Consider the following 20,530-nt stretch of genomic DNA (forward strand, 5'->3'; position numbering starts at 1 on the left):
TCATCAAGTAGCTTAATACAAATTCACTTCGCCAAATCGTTGTATAAAGAAAAACTCTTTAATCAAAAACAATAATTTCATACATAAACTTATTTGTATTACCTCTTCAATAAAGGTACAGCTCACCAATACATATGAATCTCATCTCTATTTAGAAAGATTGTACAAATATGATGAAAAATGCGATAAGAGTAACATTTTTTTAAAGAGAAAACGACTTCTACCTCCAATTTCCTAAGTTTCAGAAAATGTGGAAATGCCAATAACATTTTTTACTTTTTGGTCCCCAAAAAGCCTACTAATTAATTATGAGAAAAGTCACTAGCATTCTATCCCTTTCCCTTATCCAGTGTGAGAAGGGCCGGCTCTTTGACAAAGAAATTTGATAAAAGAAACATATCTTTATAATCTATTTATATATACATATATATATATATATATATATATATACAGAGAGCTTAAGGGGAGGGATCCCATTTTTTTCAAAAAATAGGGATTAGGTGTGGGGCCCACTTCACATGTAATTTCAACGATCCGAACCGTCTATTTTGTTAGTCTCGATTCATAGATCATCCTTGCAAAATATTAGCTAAATTGGAAATGTTTAAGACATCTAATTGGGTTCAAGGAAATAAACGAATACTTTGTTATATAAGAAAATATGAAATTTGATATTGATAATTAAATAGGCAAATGGTTTCGGATTGAATTGAATTTTTGCAATGATGATCTATGAATCGAGACTAACAAAATAGACGGTTCGGATTGTTGAAATTTGATGTGAAGTGGGCTCCACACCTAATCCCCATTTTTTTCAAAAAATGGGGATCCCTCCCCTTAAGCTCTCTGTATATATGTATATATAAAATATTATGAATCCAACACACAAATTGTGTGACTCTAAAAAAAAAACCATCTGGCCTGTTTGGTTGCTAAGAAAATGCAAGGAAAAGAATCACATTCCAGAAAATACTCTCATGATGCATTTTGACTCGGTTCGGTTGTCTGGCCCTTACTCTTTTCCTACCAACCCCAAACAATACATGCATATATAAGAGTCCAAAAGTCCATTTTCTCAGCAACCAAACAGTGGACAATTTTATACACTTTCAAATCAATAGTTTATGAAGCAACTTCAACATCCACAAATTAAATTCTCAAGTACTAAGATTTGTATACTTCATTCCCCACGCCTAACAAGGGTAAGTACAATAAGAGCGCTTCCGAGCCGGCGTACCACAGCAGCCTGTTTCCTCGGAACTACATAATATCTTCGGTAAACAGAGAAAACAAACCCCCTCTAAATAAGTACTTGGATACATGGGAATCTCCCAATCCGAAAAAATTGGACGCAAGTACTGCATGCTATCATTGTACAATCCTTCATCCCACAGCCATAAGAGTGAGGGCTGACACTAGAATAACCATGTAATCCGGGGAATGCTACTACCTTCGAGCATCACCTTCAGTGCATCACTATGCCTCATCGAGCTGTCGGAGAGCAGCAATGGATTTGGTCCGTTCTTTTTGAATCTTGTCACAGAAACAAGATTATACATTTCAGATGTTTCCTCTCACGGGTAAAAGAAACATACATTACAAATCTAAGCATCAATACCTGTACTTCTAACTCAGCAATTCTTTGTAACGATGCTTGCTCGATGCAAGCACGGCGCTTACACTCTTCTTCAAGCAACCCTGTCATTTGGTATCTGAGCTCAGCCATTTCTTGAGCTAGATCCTCCGCTTCTTCTTTTGCCTTCAACTTTTCCACTTTCAGTTCTTCCTAACGACCATAAGTAATGTAACACTTAGAAGATATAATTAACTTATATAACCTCAAAACTCGGAAGGGACAATACTGAATGAATTCACACTGGAAAGCTTGATGTAGAGTTTATGCAACCGGTCAGAAAAGCTGTATTTGAGAGTGTACATAGACTTTCTAATAAACACCGTTAAACAAATTGTTTTATGCCTCCTTGGGTATACATACCTTTAGTTGCTTCACAAGAACTTCGTACTCCTCTATCTGACGTGACAGCTTCTCCATCTTCTTTATTAAAGCTGCATCTGGTGTGACTACCATTGCCAGTTTGGAAAAGAGGGGGCCCAAGACTTCTCCATACGTGCTTTCGAAAAATCATCAAAATATTACTACATAAGTAGTTAAGTACTAAGAAAAAGTTCTATTTAGATGAATTTGGAAAGATGAACCGTGTTTTACGGTGATAATATTAGTTATTATACTTGACGAAACGTGGTATATAAGTTAATCGGTAAAGAATTAAGTAGCTGTAAATAGTAGCATACCTCATTTCCTCTGACAACTCAAGGTTTCTCTCTAGTTCACACAACAAGGACTCGGTGTCGAGTTGATCTCTGTCCATTTCCAGCCATTTTTCAACTCTCTGACAGAATATCCTAGTATTTGTCTCCGATGTATTAAGCTTCTTCCTAAGTTCCTTATTTTCCATTTCGAAAGTCTCAGCAGTTTTCTTTGCATCCCAACATTGAACCTCAAGATCTTGAATTAACTGACTCATCCTAGTATTTTCTCGAACAGTTTCTTCCTGTATTTTCTTAGCTTCAAAGCAGCTACGCTCCAAGGCCGATATATCAAGCTTCATACTCTCTATTTCACACTGAGACTCTAATGACATGGATGAAACTGACTCCTCTAGTTTCTCCATGCACAAATTTGAATTCCGTAACTCTATTTCTTTGTTTTCTAGTTCCTGTATTAAGTACAAGCGATCTGTATAGGACTTCTTAAGTTCATTCCTTAAACCGTCAACCATCTTTTGTAAAGTTTCCATATCGGCTAATTTAAACTCAAGGCTATGTACATGCTCTTCAAGGAGGTTCACTTCAGTGTTCCTTACATTTAGTTGATCCTGCAGGTAATCTGTGATAAATGTTTTTGATGAGTTAAATTCAAAACAATTACAACAGTTTGGTACTTTATCTAGCACAAAAGATCATCGATTATAAACTGCAAATTACAAATTTTGAAATACAAAGCATCTTTTTCTTTCTTAAGCATCTTTCATAATGTCAACCATAGGAAATTGACGGTCTCAGGAAATGAATGTCAGAGTAGATGACTACCTATTTCTTGAGAGCAGTTCTTGAGTTCTTTCTCTAACATTTGAATTTGTTTCTTGTCTTCTGTGCAGGCTTCTGATAATGAATTCACATGCACTTCTAATCTCTGAATGAACCAAATTTGAAATCAGATACTCTGCCAGAGAAAATAATTCCTTAAAGCTTCAACGACATCTTTTGCAATAATTTTCCCATTTATTTAACATCTGTAGACATGAACAAAACTACCCAAACTCCCGGCCCTCATTTTTTCGTATTTTGTTCTATTATTTTCTTGATTGATGTGCCACTGTGAGAAACATGCATCTGGTGTTAAAGAAAGGCACTTTAACTGCAAAACAAACTTAGCCACTCAAAAAATTATAAGGCGTCGATAAGCACTCTTGCACGAAGCAAAAGACCCACAGACCTCTAACCTAACTACACCCACATGCCTCACATTCTCTTAACACAGAAACGGTGGATGTAAGCACTACAAACTTCATCACTGGGGGCAATTCAAACTTATCCATAATACAAACAAGTTATAAATTTGGCTGAGAAACCCTACAGGGAGTGCGTGAATGACGTCAGCAGTTGACAAATGCTGAATGTAAATAAAAACATGAACATTACCCTGATCAGCCCGAAGCTTTGGGATTGTGATTCTTTCAACATGTCTTTCTCTTTCTTTAGCTGCATAAACAAAATTTATCAACTTCCACAATCAGTAATACCGAACAAACCAAGACACCAACTAATACAATGAAATGGGAATGTACTAGCAGAGTTGCAAAGGTTACTGTCTCAAGCAGCTTGTGACGATATAATTCACGGTAAAACTTTTACCTACATAGTTAATACATCCATAACCAATATATCTCATGCTAGACAATATCCAAGAAAATATTCATTCTTATATTCCAAATGATCCATCTTCGAAATTACACCGAAAAAAGAGAGACAAAAACCGCACCTCTCTGCATCTTGTCCCAATTTGTAGGAGTTCCTCAACATCAAATGAGCTCTCACTATTCCTCTTGCTGCTGCTACTGCTGCTGCTTGTGCTTGACATTTGTGCAATTACTAAAAAGCTATATAATTTGAGCTCCCAAGTAGCCCAAAATCTAAAATTCACAAGACCAACATCAACATCCATCGTAAAAATTACCCACACCACAAAACTCGCTAAATGTTCTAATCCAATCAATTAGGCTGCACAATCATAATTATTTATTAAAATTTTAAAGAAAAAGCAGATTGCCATGGTCTAAATTCTAATACATTATCTGAAAATAAACAAAAAGTCAAATTCTTAGCAAAACAAAAAGTTAATCGAAAATTTCGCAAAAGATAAATTTGGGACAGACCCATTAGATATGAGAACTGTAAAGGGTATCTTAATCAAAACCCATCGAAATATCCGAAGCTAGAGAGAGAGAGAGAGTAAAGTAAGAAGCTTTGCTACCTTTACCAGAGGTGAGTTGGTGGAGGGGTTTCGGGGGAAACGAATCAGAATTTGAGCTTGGGAGTTTGAGAGAAGTTTGGGAAATTCGAAGGATACCGTTTTGTTTAAATGATGAAGTTTTGGGTTTCGCAAAAAGGCCAACTCAATTTCGGTATCAGTGGGTCCGGCGAAGGCGGAGTAGAGCCAGGTAGCTCACCTCAGCGGTCATATGTCAGGTCGGGTCAGGAAGAAAGAACAAAGAAACTTTAACGAAAAGTTTTCGGTACTGTTCACTTTTAACGAAAAATCAAATTTTTATACTAAAAAATCAATTCTAATACTATTCACTTATCATTTATTTTGTCTTTATCGTTAAAACTCAAAGTTTTCAAGCATTTTTCATTAGTTTTCCTAAAAAATAAAGCTCTGTCAAATTCGAATTTATTCACTCTAAAAACTCTCCTTGGACATAGTGTGATATAGGCGTGAAAATTGATGTTAAACTGTGAGTTAGTAAAGAGTTCACGAAGAGCCTTATTTTGAAAGAATCTCTTTAGCATTTCTCAAATAGTTAATTTTACCTAATTTCAAATTTGCTAGATTAGTGTGCTCGCCCTCTGAAACCAAGTTCGAGTCACTACGTAGATTAGTGCTAATCTCCATGATTTAATGCAAGGGTGCTTCACAAATTAACTTCCCGAAAACTCCGTTCTTGGTAAAAAACACTTGGAACACCGTTTTGTTTTCCGACTCAACTGTTATTTGCACCTTACATTTTTGCAAGTTATTAGGAAAGTGATGGTTGTCTTTTATGTAGTTTGATTTTTAATGTATTTTTTACGACAGTTAACAGTTGTTAAGAGGACCACACTAATCATATATTAGTTTTAAGGTTTTTTGTGTGGCAATATTCTGTGGAATTCAGAATTGGTTGTTTCACTTTGCTCTGGTAGCTGGCAGTTGGTAGTGCTTTGTCAAGAAAGCATAACACATAAATAATGATAATACAGAGAAAGGAGAGATTTTCGAGTGTGCCCAAACACAGTCAGATATATCAAGTCTCATAACCACTTGTATTATAATACTTAATCTACAATGCCGTATTTTCAGCACACTAAATATCTTTTTGATTTATGCTCTTAAGATAGAAAAAGAGTATTATTAAGTACATTCGTATCTTAGTTATTAGAATTTTAAAGAAAAAAAACAATGAATTACGCATACTCGTTTCATCTTTTTTATAAACACTTGTTTATTTCCAATTTTTATATTGAGTAAATTAGGGGAAACTTAAAGGATAGAAATAAAATAGTTGTGTTGAAGAAGAAAAATGTGTAAGAAAATATATAATAAGAGAGATTGTAATAGCCTATTAATCACCTTCCCAACCGCAGGTTCCAAAACAAGACTTGGAGACGAAGAAGAAAAATGTCATATCTGGAGGAGCAACAGCTAGTTCGGTCAGAATGTGAACCGTGTGCAACAAACATACAGATATTAGTTCTCATCTCGCCGATCAGAAGCATGCTGCTATGGTCAAGAAAAAAGCAAAAGCCGAAGTAGCAATTAGAAATCCAAAACTTAATTCAACGCGGAATTTTGAGTTTTAGGAAGCAGTAATAGGGCCTCTAGTTGCTACTTCGGCTTCTGCTTGTTTCTTAACCATAGCAGCGTGCTTCTGACCGGCGAGATGAGAACTAAAAACTGTATGGCTATTGCACACCACATTGCACACAGTACACGTTCTGACCGCACTAGCTGTTGCTCCTCCAGATATGACCTTTTTCTTCTTTGTCTCCAAGTCTTCTTTTGGAACCTGCGGCTGGTAAGCCCTTGATGACTCTGCTCCTGGGTTTTTCGTTGGCCCAATTATGGCATTTGTTGCAGCTGATGGAGCATTGGAGGTCGAGGCACTCCCATCATTCTTGGACTTTCCCAGTTGCTCCAAGTTTTTCTTATGTTTCTTTCCAACTAGGTGTGCGACGTAGACATCGTTGCTGTTACAATTGATTTTGCAAACTTCACACCATGCAGATTGAACAAGCTTGGCTTTATTTGGGTCTTTCTTCCATATTCCATTGAACTGAGATCGAACTGCAGCGATAAATGACCCGCCATCTAGAGCCATTAAGCTAGCCTACACAGTATATGGAAATAGAACTAGTAAGTAATATAAAAATTATATGACGCATAGAAGTGGACTTCTACTGCAAATCTATCAAAACGCTTTAATTTCATATACCTAAAGACCCCTATACTAGGTGCACAAAAACAAACCAAATGTTGCAAACGCATTCCACCATTTAAAAGATTTATCGGTTGCTAGAAGGGACGGGAGAATCTTAAAAGGAAAGCTATTGAAAAACTGTTTTATTCACCTGAGCCTTGTGCCTTTTTCCATATAGATGCTTATTATAAACTTCTTCACTATTGCAAGTAATGTTGCATATGGTGCAAACCCTCACAGAATCAACTGTTGAACCGCCCCGCAAAATCTTACGCCTCTTTGTTTCCAATTCTGCACCAGCAGTCACACCGGGATTATGTTGCATTGCGACTTTCTTCTGGTGTTTCTTTCCCGCTATGTGTGCCTCATAAATTGGTTTGCTAGTACAATAGATATCACAGACATCACACCGCAGGGACTGGACAACCACAGTTGGTTGTGGAGTGTTCATTGTAGCAGTATTTGCCAAAGGTTGATTTGTCCAACTGCTATTCCACGAAGAATTCGAGGCCGATGAGGGCACAGTCATACTCTCATTCAAAGATTTGATAGACTGCAAACCACCAACAACGACTTTCAAAAATCGAAATCAAAACAATGCAAACAAATGGGAAAAATTACAGGTCTAAATTCGACATAAAATTAGTACGAAAAAATCGAATTGAACTCTTAAGCGATGAAAGCTCAATACAAGTAAACACAAAAACAAGTAGTGCCTTTCAGTAACAAGAAACCGAATCGAAATTTCCACATAATCCAAAAGTACCAAAACTCAAGGTCGAACCTTCAAATTCCATTCCAAAACAGATTACGATCACAAATCCAAGTTCCTATCAAACACCTACGATTACAACTACATTACAACAAAATCAAGAAAACCCAAATTTAAAATGCACCAAAAACCCGAACTTGAATTGAAGAGAAGAACTTACAGCTTCATATCGAACAGGTTCAGCTTGCTTGCCAACCCAGTTCTGCGGACGGACATTTGGGTCTTCACCAAAAGGCGTCTGACCTTGGAATCCGACACGGGTCCACGGGAACAAGCCCGAATTGTCATACGGGTCGGTGCCGGGCGGGTGACAGGCTGGATCCGCGGCGGCTACTGCCGAGGGAACCACCGGTTGAGGAAAAGACCAAATTGGGTTAGTGGGGTTGAATGGATAGGGAATTTGATAGGTAAAATTGTTAGAATATTGTGGAGGAATAAAGATTGGGGATTGTGAACCGGAAGGAAAGGTGGAATCCGGTGGGATTATCATCGCACAGGGTGGTGGGTTTTTGCAGAGACTCAGAGAAATGGGAATTTTGGTGCGGGAAAGAGAGGTACATAGGGACTGCTTATAGGTGGTTGGAAGATTTTGGTTTTGGGCTATGTATCTGGGCTGGACTCGGGGTGTATTTGGGCTTGGGTTAATGTTGACGAAGAATATTCTTATTTTATTTTTTATACAAAGTGTATTTGGGCTTGGGAAAATCCATGTTTGGGAAAATCCATAGGCATATGAAATTTAAGTGTTGATAGATTTGCAGTAGAGGTCTACTTCCATGCATCATATAATTTTTATATTACTTACTAGTACTATTTCCATATACTGTGTAGGCCAGCTTAATGGCTCTAGATGGCGGGCCATATATCGCTGCAGTTCGATCTCAGTTCAATGGAATATGGAAGAAAGACCCAAATAAAGTCAAGCTTGTTCAATCTGCATGGTGTGAAGTTTGCAAAATCAATTGTAACAGCAACGATGCCTACGTCGCACACTAGTTGGAAAGAAACATAAGAAGAACTTGGAGCAACTGGGAAAGTCCAAGAATGATGGGAGTGTCTTGACCTCCAATGCTTCATCAGCTGCAACAAATGCCATAATTGGGCCAACGGAAAACCCAGAAGCTGGGTCATCAACGGCTTCCCAGCCGCAGGTTCCAAAAGAAGACTTGGAGACGAATAAGAAAAAGGTCATATCTAGAGGAGCAACAGCTAGTTCGGTCAAAACCTATACCGTGTGCAATAGCCAGACAGTTTTTAGTTCTCATCTCGCCGATCAGAAGCACGCTGCTATGGTTAAGAAACAAGTTGAAGCTGAAGTAGCAACTAGAGGCCATTGCACACAGTACACGTTTTGACCGGCGAGATGAGAACTAAAAACTGTTTGGCTATTGCACACGGCTCCTGGGTTTTTCGTTTGCCCAATTATGGCATTTGTTGCAGCTGATGGAGCATTGTAGACTAAGTATTATAATATAAGTGGTTGGATAATAGATTATGAGACATGATATATCTAGCCGTGGTCTGGCACACTCGAAAATTTCTCTTTTCTCTATATTATCATTATTGATGTGTTATGCTTTCTTGACAAAGCACTACCAACTGCCAGCTACCAGAGCAAAGTGAAACAACCACTTCTGAATTCGACATAATATTGCCACACAAAAAAACTTAAAAACTAATATATGATCAGTGTAGTCCTCTCAACAACTGTTAATTGTCGTAAAAAATACATTAAAAATCAAACTACATAAAAGAAAACCATCACTTAGCTGATAACTTGCAAAATTAGTAAGGTGCAAATAACAGTTGAGTCGGAAATCAAAACGGTGTTCTAAGTGTTTTTGACTAAGATGGAGTTTTCGGGAAGTTAATTTGTGAAGCGCCCTTGCATTAAAAGCTGAACAGAATTTAGATGTTTAGCTCTAACAAAAAGGTAACCAAACCCCATGACTAAAAGCCAAAAACTGGTATAGAATTTGATAAATTAGGAGAAATTTTTAGTTGTGACGGGAATACGGATGATACACCACGTGTTTTTATGCAAGTGGTGGAAAATTTTAATTTTTAAGTTATTAATCTTTGAACACATATAACTCACAATTTATATAGAAATACGCATAGTATACCACCTCGTGTGACGGTCATACTGAAAAATCACTCATAAATTAGGGCAAAACTATTACGTGCTTTAGTAGCCTTGGCCACCTAAATCAAAACCCATTTGCCGTTAATTTGATGGCATCAAAGTTCGCGTGCTAAACTGACTTTATACATGCTTATATACACTTCTCGTTGTAGTGGTCCACATAAATTTAAAGATTTATATTTATATAAAAGAGACGGATATGTGGTATTATTTTTTTACACATTTTTTTTTTCAGTTCTTTTCGTAATTTCATCATTTCGTACTGTCTATCTTTTAGATCTTCTCTCGAGATCATATTTACCAAAAATCACCTGAATTTGAACCATATGACCGTTGAATTAAGAGTTTATGATTTCTTTATAGAACTGTATATTTCACTACAAATGAATGTCTTAGTGATTTTCGATTTGTCTAATTTTTTATAAGAATGATCTATAAATGATGTTCTAAATGATAGACTGTTTATAATATTGAAATACATTATAAAATGAGCCTCATAAAAACGTACGTCAACAATTGTGTAATAAAAATAATGTCGCGGATCCGTCTCATATTATATAAATCATTATCAAAGGTCGCGTGCTAAGCTGACTTTATACTTGCTTAATTACCGTTCTAGTTGTAGTGGTCCAAAGACTTTTTAAAAATTATACACACACATATATAATTATTGTACGGGCAGATTGCCTCAGTGGACGGGGCATTTCTCTCTAATTGATTGTGTTCTAGATCCGAAATTTCTTCATTCTCTTGATCTAGTTTAGAATAATAATATCGCTTGCATTAAAAATAATTAATTTTTATTTTGTCTTTTTAGTAGTGAGCATAGTTGTAGTTAAAAGTAGAGAAATATTAGCATGACTTGCCATACTAAGTTTGTGAAAGAAGTGAGATGAGATGGTTTGTCATGTTTAATGGTAGGTGACTACACAACCACCTTCAACTAGCTCACATGACATGTTTCATATTTGTGTACATTTTGAATTTCTTTTGCATCTCTTCGTTTCTCTGTGACTTCACATACCATCCTAATTTTTACTTTTTCAATACCTCACTCACTCATAAGCAATTCTCGTATGTTTTCAACTATCCGCACTCTAAACCAAATATTATGTTATCACGTAACTTTTTATTGACTAAACCTGCAAGTTGGAGATAACTAGCTCAAACATTGACATCTGCTACATGGTATAATGTCCCCTCTCAGGCCCCGACTCCTACCATAGAGGCGAACGAGACAGTAACTTTCTTTAACGCCTCTTACAACTTCATATCATACTACGCTCTCCAAGGAACAATTCTTCTCAAGATCTCATAATTACTCCAAAACTGAAACGTAATTATAGTATTGAAGTTTTGTGGTGAAACAAAATCAATGTGCCTGAATCTTAGAGAGGAAATAACATTTATGGTATAACCGAATTGGCTATGGTGATAAATATGAAACTGTTGAAACTTGGTAAGGCCTAAAGTGGAAGGCAAATTAGCAGCAATAATGCCTCAGCAAACCCTAATATTTGTAAAGAATTAATGAATTATACTGCCCAGAAAATATGTATCTCAACACTCTTCAACCTTTATTGGAAGAATCTTAATTTCCGCGCTCCATTTTTCTCCATCCGCACTCTTCTCCTTCTTCGCTTGACTGTTATTTGATTTATTCAATCAAATGGTGAGAATAAAAGGGAGGAGTGCAGGAGGACAAACTGAGAGTGCGGAGATCATTTCCCTATCAGAATCCATGGCCAAAAGACTTGAAACTCAGTTGGAGATGAGGCCTACAAGGGCAGCCTCATGCTTATGGCTGCTCCTTCCAACCCACCATGGCTTAAATGCTGCTGCAGCTGCATCATGGTTGCTACTGCTCTCTTCCTCCACAGGAGCAGGAAGGTTGAGATCAAGAAAGTCTCTCGCTTCAGGTGCTGCAGGCTTCTGAATCACTAGGGTTTTGGTGGTAATTTTAGCCTCACCAATCAAATGGGATCTCTTGTGCCCTCCCAATGCTTGCCCTGACGGAAAAACTCTGTAGCAAATTGGACAGGAATGCCCTTTTGTACTCTTTGCACTGCTCTCAGCTATTTCTTGCTCAATGGGGTTCTCATTGTTGCAGCAAGACTCAGGGGAGATGTCGGTTTCCATGGTGTTTTCGCTGCCTTCGATCTTCGAAGCGAAGCATCCTTTGATCTTCTTGTGACTTGCCCTATGGCCTCCGAGAGCTTGGTACGATCGAAAAACCTTGTTGCAAGTAGTACATTCGAATTTGCTTCTCTTTTGTGAACTCTTGCATACTACTACTTCAGAATCCAAAGCATCAGCTCTACTAGTACTCGATTTTTTCGGGGACTTAACCGACCTCGATTCGAAATCACAAGCCTCTCTGATCTTTCTCTTGCTTGAGTTGTACTTGTTGGAACCCAATTTATCATTCTTTGAAAACCCGCCATCAGAGGAGCAAAACTTGGATTTTCTACCTTCTAGTACTGCTAGGGACTCGAATTCTCGAGGCTCCCATACCTTTTTAGTGGGTTTGTTCTTCAGTTTCAAAGTTTCATCAATCTTACCCTTAATATCTGCAACCCAGGTTGTTCTGACTGATGATGGAGAATCTGAGAACCCTGAATTGTCTTCGGGAGAGTTATGAGGTACTAATTTTAACCCGCCCCAGTGACTTGAATCCCTCGAAAGCATCATCAAACACATAGCAACCTCTTCTTGTTCCTGCTCAGTCTCGGAAACAGAGGAAGTAGTAGTAGGAACAGAAGCATTAGCAATTGAAAAATTAGAAGAGGAAGTTGTTGCTCCCATGTACCTTGTTCTTCTTCTCCCCGATCTTCTTCTCCGATTGGGAGCAGCGGCAGTAGGAGTTTCGTTGTCTGATTGGCTAGTCCAAGAACCTTCATGTTCTTCAAAGCTCTCAATCGAAACTCTTTCTTTTTCTGAGTGGCACTTCATGTGACCAAACAGAGCTTTCCAAGACTGAAACCCTTTGCCACATTCCCTACAAAACTTGTCCAGAAGAAACGAAGTTTCCTCACTCAAATCCGCGAGTCTCAAAGTTTTTTTCGGATTCTCCCTGAGGCCATAACCGGGTTGCTGATGAGATCCTCCTCCGAAATCAGAACTACCATTGTTGCCTGACGAGGGCATAACTCTGCCGATGTTGAGTTTTTCCTCTGTTTCCGGCGAATTGTTGGTCAAGTGAGATTTCATGTGACCTCCCAATGATCTGCCGCAGGGGAAGCTCTTGGTGCAGAACTTGCACGCATACTTCAACTCTTGATCTTCTTCCATCGGTTCGAATCAAAACTCAACCAGATAAGGAAATTCAGATCAGAAAAGCTTCGAATCTGATCACAGAGATTTGGAAAAACTCCGAGATTCTTGATCTCATTACACTAAAACAGGACAAATGCTAATGAAACAGAAGACAATCGATCAGAAAATCGAGGTGAAAACTCGGACCGAGAATTGCATTAGATCAAAGCTTTGCTGCTGCGTTTCGAACTTTCCCAGAAAGAAAAAAATCTCAGATTCCATGTAACATGAACTAGAAAAAATATAAGTTGAAAAAAAAAAAACAATACATAAATCAGTGGCTTTGCTCTTCTGCTCTGCTGTCTTCTTTGTGTTCTTTGTTGGTGGTGACGATGGCGACGAACAAGCACAAAGAAAAGAGGAAAAATGGAAAGTGAGAGAGTGAGTGAGCGAGCGTTTGTTTCTCTTTCGCTTTCTCTCTCTAGTTTCTCTCTCTCTCTATCTGTGAACTTGACTATATTTGGAGGAGAAATCCATGCATGGAAGCAAAAGATTAAATTGAGGTAAAGGATTGGAAAGATACTAGCACGTGTACTCAACCGAGGATCCTACGGCAACCCGAAATCCGACGGCCGAGATTCGTCCAGGTCAGCATCCTTATGGTTCAAGAACCTCTACTTAAAAAAGAAAACGCGTATTCGTACATGCACCTTATTGTTCCATCAGCTGTCATAAACGTAACTTTAACGATTCAAATTGTATATCTTCAAACCGTTCATGTTCTTAATTATCTTTAAATACCATCTCCAATAAGAATCAGTTGGAACTAAAATTCGTTTAAACATTCGTATGTATCAAATACATTGACGGTTTTGCAAGCATTTAACCTAGCGAAAATTAACTGCCTTCCTCCTTTAACTATTCTTTCCTTTGTCTTGCTACTAAGCAATGGGGCCCCACACCCTCAACTCACCCCGAGTCCAAGTGAAAGGTTCCACTCTCTAATATTGTTCAATTGATCAATTATTTAATAATAATATTTATATAATTCCAAGATTTAATTTTCATGGTCGGTTTCATAGATAAAAATGAAAACTAATGAAAATGATTTGAAAATTTTGAGTTTTAACGATAAGGACAAAATAAAGGGTAAAAGTGAATAGTACCATAATTGACTTTTTAGTGAAAAAATATGATTTTTCTTTAAAATAAACAGTACCGAAAGCTTTTCGTTAAAGTTCCCTAGATAAAATCCTCTATCCGGTTCCCTCCGTTGCAACCAAAGCATAGCATTCCACACTGCTACTCGTCAGGTGAGTTTGATAAGATGCTTATATTATAATTCAGTTAATCTTTGCAATGGTTAATTGCAATTTTTTTAAGGACAAGGATTGTCTGCTCTCCTTGTTTCCGTACCCTTCCATGCCCTCTTGTTTGTGTGGTCACGGTTAAGCCACGTCAAACATTTTATATTACTATTCATTTTTGTCTTATTATCTCTATAAAAAAAATATAAAATGTTAACGTGGTTTAACCGTAACCACACAAAACAGGAGGGCACAGAAAGGCATGGGAACAAGAAGGGCAGACAATCCTTGTCCTTTTTTTAAGAGTTCTGTCAAATTTACCAGGGGACGTATTGATAACTAGATCCGCCAAGTATGGACAACTATAAGATCAAATTAATAATATCAATAATACAGTTGGATAGTCCTTTATTATTAAAAACTCTCCATGTGTAAGTTTATCTTACACTGTCGGTCCCAAATCCGGATAAAGAAGAAGAGAAATGACGTTAAGTAACCTAAAGAGACATTTCGTTCTTACGTCGAATTCCCCTATGATAATGAATCCTACACGATAGTCCTTAATTATTAAAAACCAACTTTACTCCAACGGTCAAAAATGATCAAATGATTAACCTTAATTAACCTTACCATGCATGGATGCAGAAAATTATATTTTGGTAGGTAACCTTTGAAATTTCTGGATAACCACAAGAGTTTGGTAAACCATGATCTCTGATAAGTTATTTCTGATTATATTTTACCATATAACTTGCACCACAAGCATATCTGGCATGCAAAAAACCCATCAATATTTTCATCTATATAGTAGATTATAAGTTGTAATACTGATATACAAATCTGGCAGATAAACTTTATAATGGAAATTCATTAATTAATTGGGAAAATATATATTTTTTTCATATATTTGATACATGTAGTGAATTTGTAACACTATCTAACAAAAAGGAAAAATTAAGTATAAAGAATGGGAGCAGCTAGAAAGTAATGAGTCAAATGACTCACATGCCACATCATATATGGCATATCTATTGGAGAACACTTAAATATCTTTTAATCCTATTTGGCATATTTGATATCTCCTTTGGAGATGGTCTTATTTTGTTTTCCAGTACCAATATATATATAGTTTATCCTTTTTATGAATCCTAATTAAGTGGATAACCAATACGGGGTGCTTTTGTGGTTAGGGCACATTCTAGGTCTGTATTTTACACGAGTCATTTTGGGTTCGATTCATGGTAATGATGTCAGTAAGAGACTGAAATGCCTCTATGAGTCTTTTTAATCCCGAAAAGATTGATTGCCGTGACTTTGCCACTGGTTGATTCATTTTTAAGGAGGATTTTTTTTTTTTTTTTCAGTGGATATATTTGGATGTACTGCTCACAAGCCACTTGATCAAAATATATGTTACATATATATAGAGGTCAAATTAATAGGCTACAGGGGTCTGTGAAAATGTATTGTATTAGAAGAATAATCGAACATATAATAACAACTAATGTACAATGTACACACTAACCTAACCAACTAATTTTTAGTTTACTAATCTAACCAACTAGTTTTTAGTTTAATGGTATCTCTCTTTTGAGTGTCAAAAAACGTCTCATGTTCCAATCATCATGTCCCGTCGATTAGAAAGAAAAGATCATTCCTAAAATATAGGGTTTAATTAAACAGAAGTAGCTAGCTTAGGGACCATAGTTTTGATAATTAACAGACGTATAGATCTTCTTGATTAATTACTTTAATAAAAATAAAAAAAACTAACTTGATGATGCAAGTACGTTGTACATGCTGCAAGTCTGGATTGTAGGTGCAGCCATACACCAAGGTCAGAAATGGGGCAGCTAGCATGGCCATACTACCGGTGTTGGCCGGCCTCTTTATTGGTGGTGGAGGAGCCTGCTGCCGGCTTTCATTGCTCTAATCGTAATTAGAATGTCTTATTAGCACACCCTTAACCACACTTAACTGCGTAACTCCCCCTTCCTTTGTGCCCTACTTGCCGGCTCTTTAATTACCAGTGTAGTACAATGTTTAGCTGTAAACCCTACATTTCTTTTCTCTTCTTCTATTTTTTTTTAATCGACCCACGAGATGTCATATTCAGGACCGTCTATGAGATTTTGGGGTCTTTGTGCAAAATTTGTAAAAGGGGCCATCCTTAAGATAGTTTTAAGTTTTTAAAAAAGTATGACAATGTATTGATACTAGAAAATATTCACTTAAATCAAAACAAAGCCACTTAGTACTATGGTGTAATGGCATTTCTCTTCACTTGGAAGTGAGAGGTCTTAGGTTCAATTATCGTCAAATGTGAATTTGAACCACATTATTGTTAGCCCATTGTGAAGCTTAGTCCACTCCCCCACCCCCTTTAGTGTAGATAATATCGTTTGTTTAAAAAAAATAATAATAAAAACAAACATTGGCACTCACTGATTGCATGTTTATAAATGTCCTTAATGATAAGTAAAAAGATCTACGAACATAACCTTCACTAAATAATCAAAAACAGTTTTATCTTTACAATAGGGGCCCCTTCAAATTTAGGACCATGTGTGAATGCACATTTCGCTCCCCCTCAACGCCCCCTCTGGTCATATTATACGTACATACAAGCAAGTAGGAAGGAAGATCTTAACGTTTCTTTTACGTGCAGCTTATGCGCTTGCCCTACACAAGTTGCGGCAGTGGCCAAAGTCCTAACTGTTGATATGTCCGATGTCGTTGAGATCAAGAGAGATCGTATACATACATGTATACGTAAAAATGTATATGAGATATGTATGGTAGCCCACATAAAACTTGACTTGAGAGTCAAGAGAGATGGCCCTTCATAAGTGATGCTCAAATCGAATGATCACTTCAAATGAAAGAATGGCCACAGTCCACTCCTTTCTGCCATGCCTTGTAATGTGTTAACTGTAAGAGTAATAAGATAAGAAGATGCCCAATTTGGCTCTTAATGCTTTTCCGAAGCTTCCTTACTTCGTTCCCCTATTTCCTCAACATCCAACACCAACTTTTTTAAACCATCGTGACTTAAAGGAAAACTTTAGCGGGACTGTTTGACTATGCTAGTTCTCACACCAGGTGAAACATCATGGGGTTGAATTAGACTAAAATACAGAGGATCTCATGCTTTTATAAGAGCTATTTTACGAAAAGCACGTGGTCGGAATGTCCATACACAAGTTTTTCTTTATTACTATACTTAATTTGGCACTTTAACCTAGTTATGAAATTTGGTGATATCAACCCAACAGCTAGCTAAGTGGATGTTGCAATGCTTTAGCATTCCAGTCTACCTTACCTAATAATTAAACATGACATGCTGCTAGCCTGCTATTGTGGTTATGCGTTTCAACTTTTGATGGATTATGATAGAAAAGTGCATAGAGTTGCAGAAAGCAATTGATTTTCTGGCAGCCACATTTTGATTTTTTTTGCTCTAAGGAGACTTGTAATCTATGTCCGGTTGCAAGTTGCAACTAGTTGTTGAACTGCCCACTTTATCCACATGGACTCCACAAATATGATTGACAAATATTTGTAGCTAGATAGCGAGAAATTTTTTATTGTAATCGGAATATGAGTGGTACTTCACGTGTTTTCATATAAATGGTGAAATTTTTTAATATTTAAGTTATTAACTTTTTAATACACATATCTCATAATTTGTATAGTGACATGTGGTGTACCACACCGTATTTCAATCACACTAAAAAATCTCTCCTAGATAGCAGCCTAAGGACGAAAATGCAACTCGGGATATAGTTCAGTATCTGTTATTACAATTAACTCTTTTATGCTAAATTAAATTAGAAAGTGCTGAATCATTCATCACAACAACTCGCATGAACCAGAACATGACGATCTCAAACTTGTTTACAATAAAAAACATGAATGGAGTTAGAATTGCAATAAGTTTAGCGTTCGATTCTATAAAATAAAAAGGATTAAGGTAAGAGGTATTAGAAATAAATAGTGCATATACAATGGTGGATTCATAATTCAAATTTTGAGAGTTTCGGGTGTTAAAATACAAGTTAAATAGAAATAAAGAGTAAAGTGCGCAAAAAAATATAGTTTATTCATAGATGTATTTTGTTGAACACTTAGTGTGCTAGTTGTCGGCAGCCAAATCATGTTGCGCACAAGTCAACATATATCGACATATGTGAAGCAATTATAAGTGATATATAAAGAATTTGTTGAGTGATGTCGACACAACCTATTGAGATATACTTAGCAGTCATTACATCAAATACTTGGTAAGCACAAAAGGGACCCGTACCAAACATTCGAAGATCCTCGAAAGACCTTTACATGTATATTTTCTAAACTTCAAGTAATTTGAGAGTCTGAGATCACCTTGGTCCCAATGTTCATCCGTCCCTATATCCATATGTGTGTACATATGTTGTATGCATATTCTGATTTGAGTTTGAGATCACCTTAGTCCCAATGTTCATCTATCCCTATATCCATATGTGTGTACATATGTTGTATGCATATTCTGATTTTTTTAATGAGAAAATAAGATAAACTAATTTGGTTGAGAGGCATAATGAACACTGGCCTTCATGCACGCGCTCACGCACGTGCAAAAGGTATTTTTTTAGGGGGTGTGATATCCACACACCTCATTTTACTTCTCTCACACCTTTTTAATTTTCGGGCATCGGATCGGATGAATTGAAGAAGATCAACGGACAGAAATTATCAAGGGTGTGTGAGAAGTAAAATGAGGTGTGAAGATAGCACATCCCATTTTTTTAATCACGGCATGCTACGCGTGACTAACACATTTTAAATCATATTAGAAGAAAAGTCAAATATTTGAAGTATAGATAATATAGTTTGTTACAAAAAAAAAAAAAATCATTTGACAACTAATTTAATCACATTATTATCCGTGTGTGAATTTATAACTTGCATTATACGGGTTTTAAGATGTTTTGAACGTGTTTAAAAATAAATAAATTGAATTACATTATTGCTAGCCTATTGTAAGGTACTAATTTAACAAAAAAACAAAAAAAAAACCACAAAATCATTCATTATTAAAAGAATACTATTAAAATGATGAAAATGCCCTTACTTTATTTGATGCATTATTTTGGGATGCCTTTGAAGTTTTTTGTTTTGGGGGCATTTTTGTCCAATTAATTTTTTGGTAAAGCATTATGACACCAAAGCACTATTCATCTTTTGTGTTCTCTTTAGGTAGCATTTGCCTACACATTTTGTGTGTATGAACACATTTTTTTAGAAAATAAGAATGAGAGAGGGAGAGAGAGGGAACGTGGGGGAGTTTGGTTTTTTATTTTTTATATTTTTTTATAAATATTGGATGTATTTTAACATCGCATATAGATGAGGTTTCAATAAAAAATAGTAAAATTTGGACCTATGAAATTACATTATTGCCCATCATTTTTTTTTTTGTGATAGAAGACTAATTTATCTTTTCACCCTCTTTTGGTTGACAAAAAAAATTATTAATTAGTAGAGATAATAGATAGATGATATCCTTCCCTGCATGAAGCAAACATGTGACAACCAGGCCGACACCAATTTGATACCAGTGATCAAAAAATATAAAATCATCAAAAAGTTGTACGAACTATAATTAAGCATATCTTAAGCTTTAATTAAGTCATAATTAAGCTAATAGTCTTGGCGGTTGGGGATTTTTTACTCGAATGCTGCTATTGATTAATCATAATTAGTAACTGCTAAACAGCTTCACAATTACAAAATAACTAAAAATTCAGTGCATCTACCGAAAAAACTTGTGCAATCTCAATCAGATTTGTTTTAATTTTTTTTTCTTATATATTTACGTAGTGATATATGAATGCGTGAGTGTAGAGGCAGAGCCATGAAAAGATTAAAATAGTCCTAGATCTATTCGGAATTTTTTTTGTTTCAAGTAGAAAAGTTTAGTATTATGCTTATGAATTTCAAGGTTTTCCGTAGGCTCATAGCCTCAATCCAACATTTTTTTACTTTAATTTCTTTCATCAAGTTTGATTTGAAGTTGGTGGCTCTTATGAAATTCAGGCAATCTGTCGCTTGTAAGTTTTGAGGAGGACACCATACCATACTCAAATGATGTTGATCGGTTGCTCACTACATGTTTGAACAATTTTTACACAAATCAATAGAGCGTTTCAGAGCTAAAATTTTGTCTACGCCACTGTGTGATTGTGTATCATGAAGCAACTACAAAATCCACTAGCTTCTCTCTCTCTCTCTCTCTATATATATATAT

General features: G+C 36.4%; 3 protein-coding genes across 4 annotated transcripts; all 3 read right to left on the reverse strand.

Moving 5' to 3' along the window:
- Positions 1-1,070: 1,070 nt before the first annotated feature.
- On the reverse strand, positions 1,071-5,149 carry LOC126599622 (putative WEB family protein At1g65010, chloroplastic). 2 transcript variants are annotated; one of them, XM_050266014.1, is made up of 8 exons: positions 4,556-5,149; positions 4,064-4,214; positions 3,724-3,783; positions 3,112-3,214; positions 2,314-2,908; positions 1,997-2,132; positions 1,619-1,786; positions 1,071-1,533 (listed from the first exon to the last, which is right to left on the reverse strand). In XM_050266014.1, exons 2-8 carry the CDS (start codon positions 4,160-4,162, stop codon positions 1,477-1,479), a joined length of 1,218 nt encoding a protein of 405 aa, XP_050121971.1. In that variant the 5' UTR covers positions 4,163-4,214; positions 4,556-5,149; the 3' UTR covers positions 1,071-1,476. The 2 variants fall into 2 exon arrangements, with proteins under 2 accessions (XP_050121971.1, XP_050121972.1); XM_050266015.1 differs by lacking the exon at positions 4,556-5,149 and adding an exon at positions 3,891-3,936 and having other exon boundaries at positions 4,064-4,169.
- Positions 5,150-5,748: 599 nt separating this feature from the next.
- Positions 5,749-8,084, reverse strand: LOC126599620 (uncharacterized). Its single transcript, XM_050266013.1, has 3 exons — positions 7,694-8,084; positions 6,913-7,314; positions 5,749-6,671 (listed from the first exon to the last, which is right to left on the reverse strand). Exons 1-3 carry the CDS (start codon positions 8,021-8,023, stop codon positions 6,141-6,143), a joined length of 1,263 nt encoding a protein of 420 aa, XP_050121970.1. The 5' UTR covers positions 8,024-8,084; the 3' UTR covers positions 5,749-6,140.
- Positions 8,085-11,009: 2,925 nt separating this feature from the next.
- On the reverse strand, positions 11,010-13,461 carry LOC126599618 (zinc finger protein ZAT9-like). The gene has a single exon (XM_050266007.1). It carries the CDS (start codon positions 12,968-12,970, stop codon positions 11,441-11,443), a length of 1,530 nt encoding a protein of 509 aa, XP_050121964.1. The 5' UTR covers positions 12,971-13,461; the 3' UTR covers positions 11,010-11,440.
- Between the last annotated feature and the right edge of the window lie 7,069 nt (positions 13,462-20,530).

This window comes from Malus sylvestris, chromosome 14 (genome assembly GCF_916048215.2).
Source record: "Malus sylvestris chromosome 14, drMalSylv7.2, whole genome shotgun sequence".
Classification (NCBI taxonomy): Eukaryota; Viridiplantae; Streptophyta; class Magnoliopsida; order Rosales; family Rosaceae; genus Malus; species Malus sylvestris.

Bases quoted from the DNA above. Each gene is read 5' to 3' on its own strand.
- LOC126599618 (XM_050266007.1), bottom strand. From the start codon at position 12,970: ATGGAAGAAGATCAAGAGTTGAAGTATGCGTGCAAGTTCTGCACCAAG.
- LOC126599622 (XM_050266014.1), bottom strand. From the start codon at position 4,162: ATGTCAAGCACAAGCAGCAGCAGTAGCAGCAGCAAGAGGAATAGTGAG. The intron at 3,215-3,723 runs GTAATGTTCATG...TGGTTCATTCAG, and splicing joins AAAGCTTCGGGCTGATCAGG to AGATTAGAAGTGCATGTGAA. The intron at 2,133-2,313 runs GTATGCTACTAT...ATTTTTCGAAAG, and splicing joins GAGTTGTCAGAGGAAATGAG to CACGTATGGAGAAGTCTTGG.
- LOC126599620 (XM_050266013.1), bottom strand. From the start codon at position 8,023: ATGATAATCCCACCGGATTCCACCTTTCCTTCCGGTTCACAATCCCCA. The intron at 7,315-7,693 runs GTAAGTTCTTCT...GGTGGTTTGCAG, and splicing joins AACCTGTTCGATATGAAGCT to TCTATCAAATCTTTGAATGA. The intron at 6,672-6,912 runs GTGAATAAAACA...TATACTGTGTAG, and splicing joins GAAAAAGGCACAAGGCTCAG to GCTAGCTTAATGGCTCTAGA.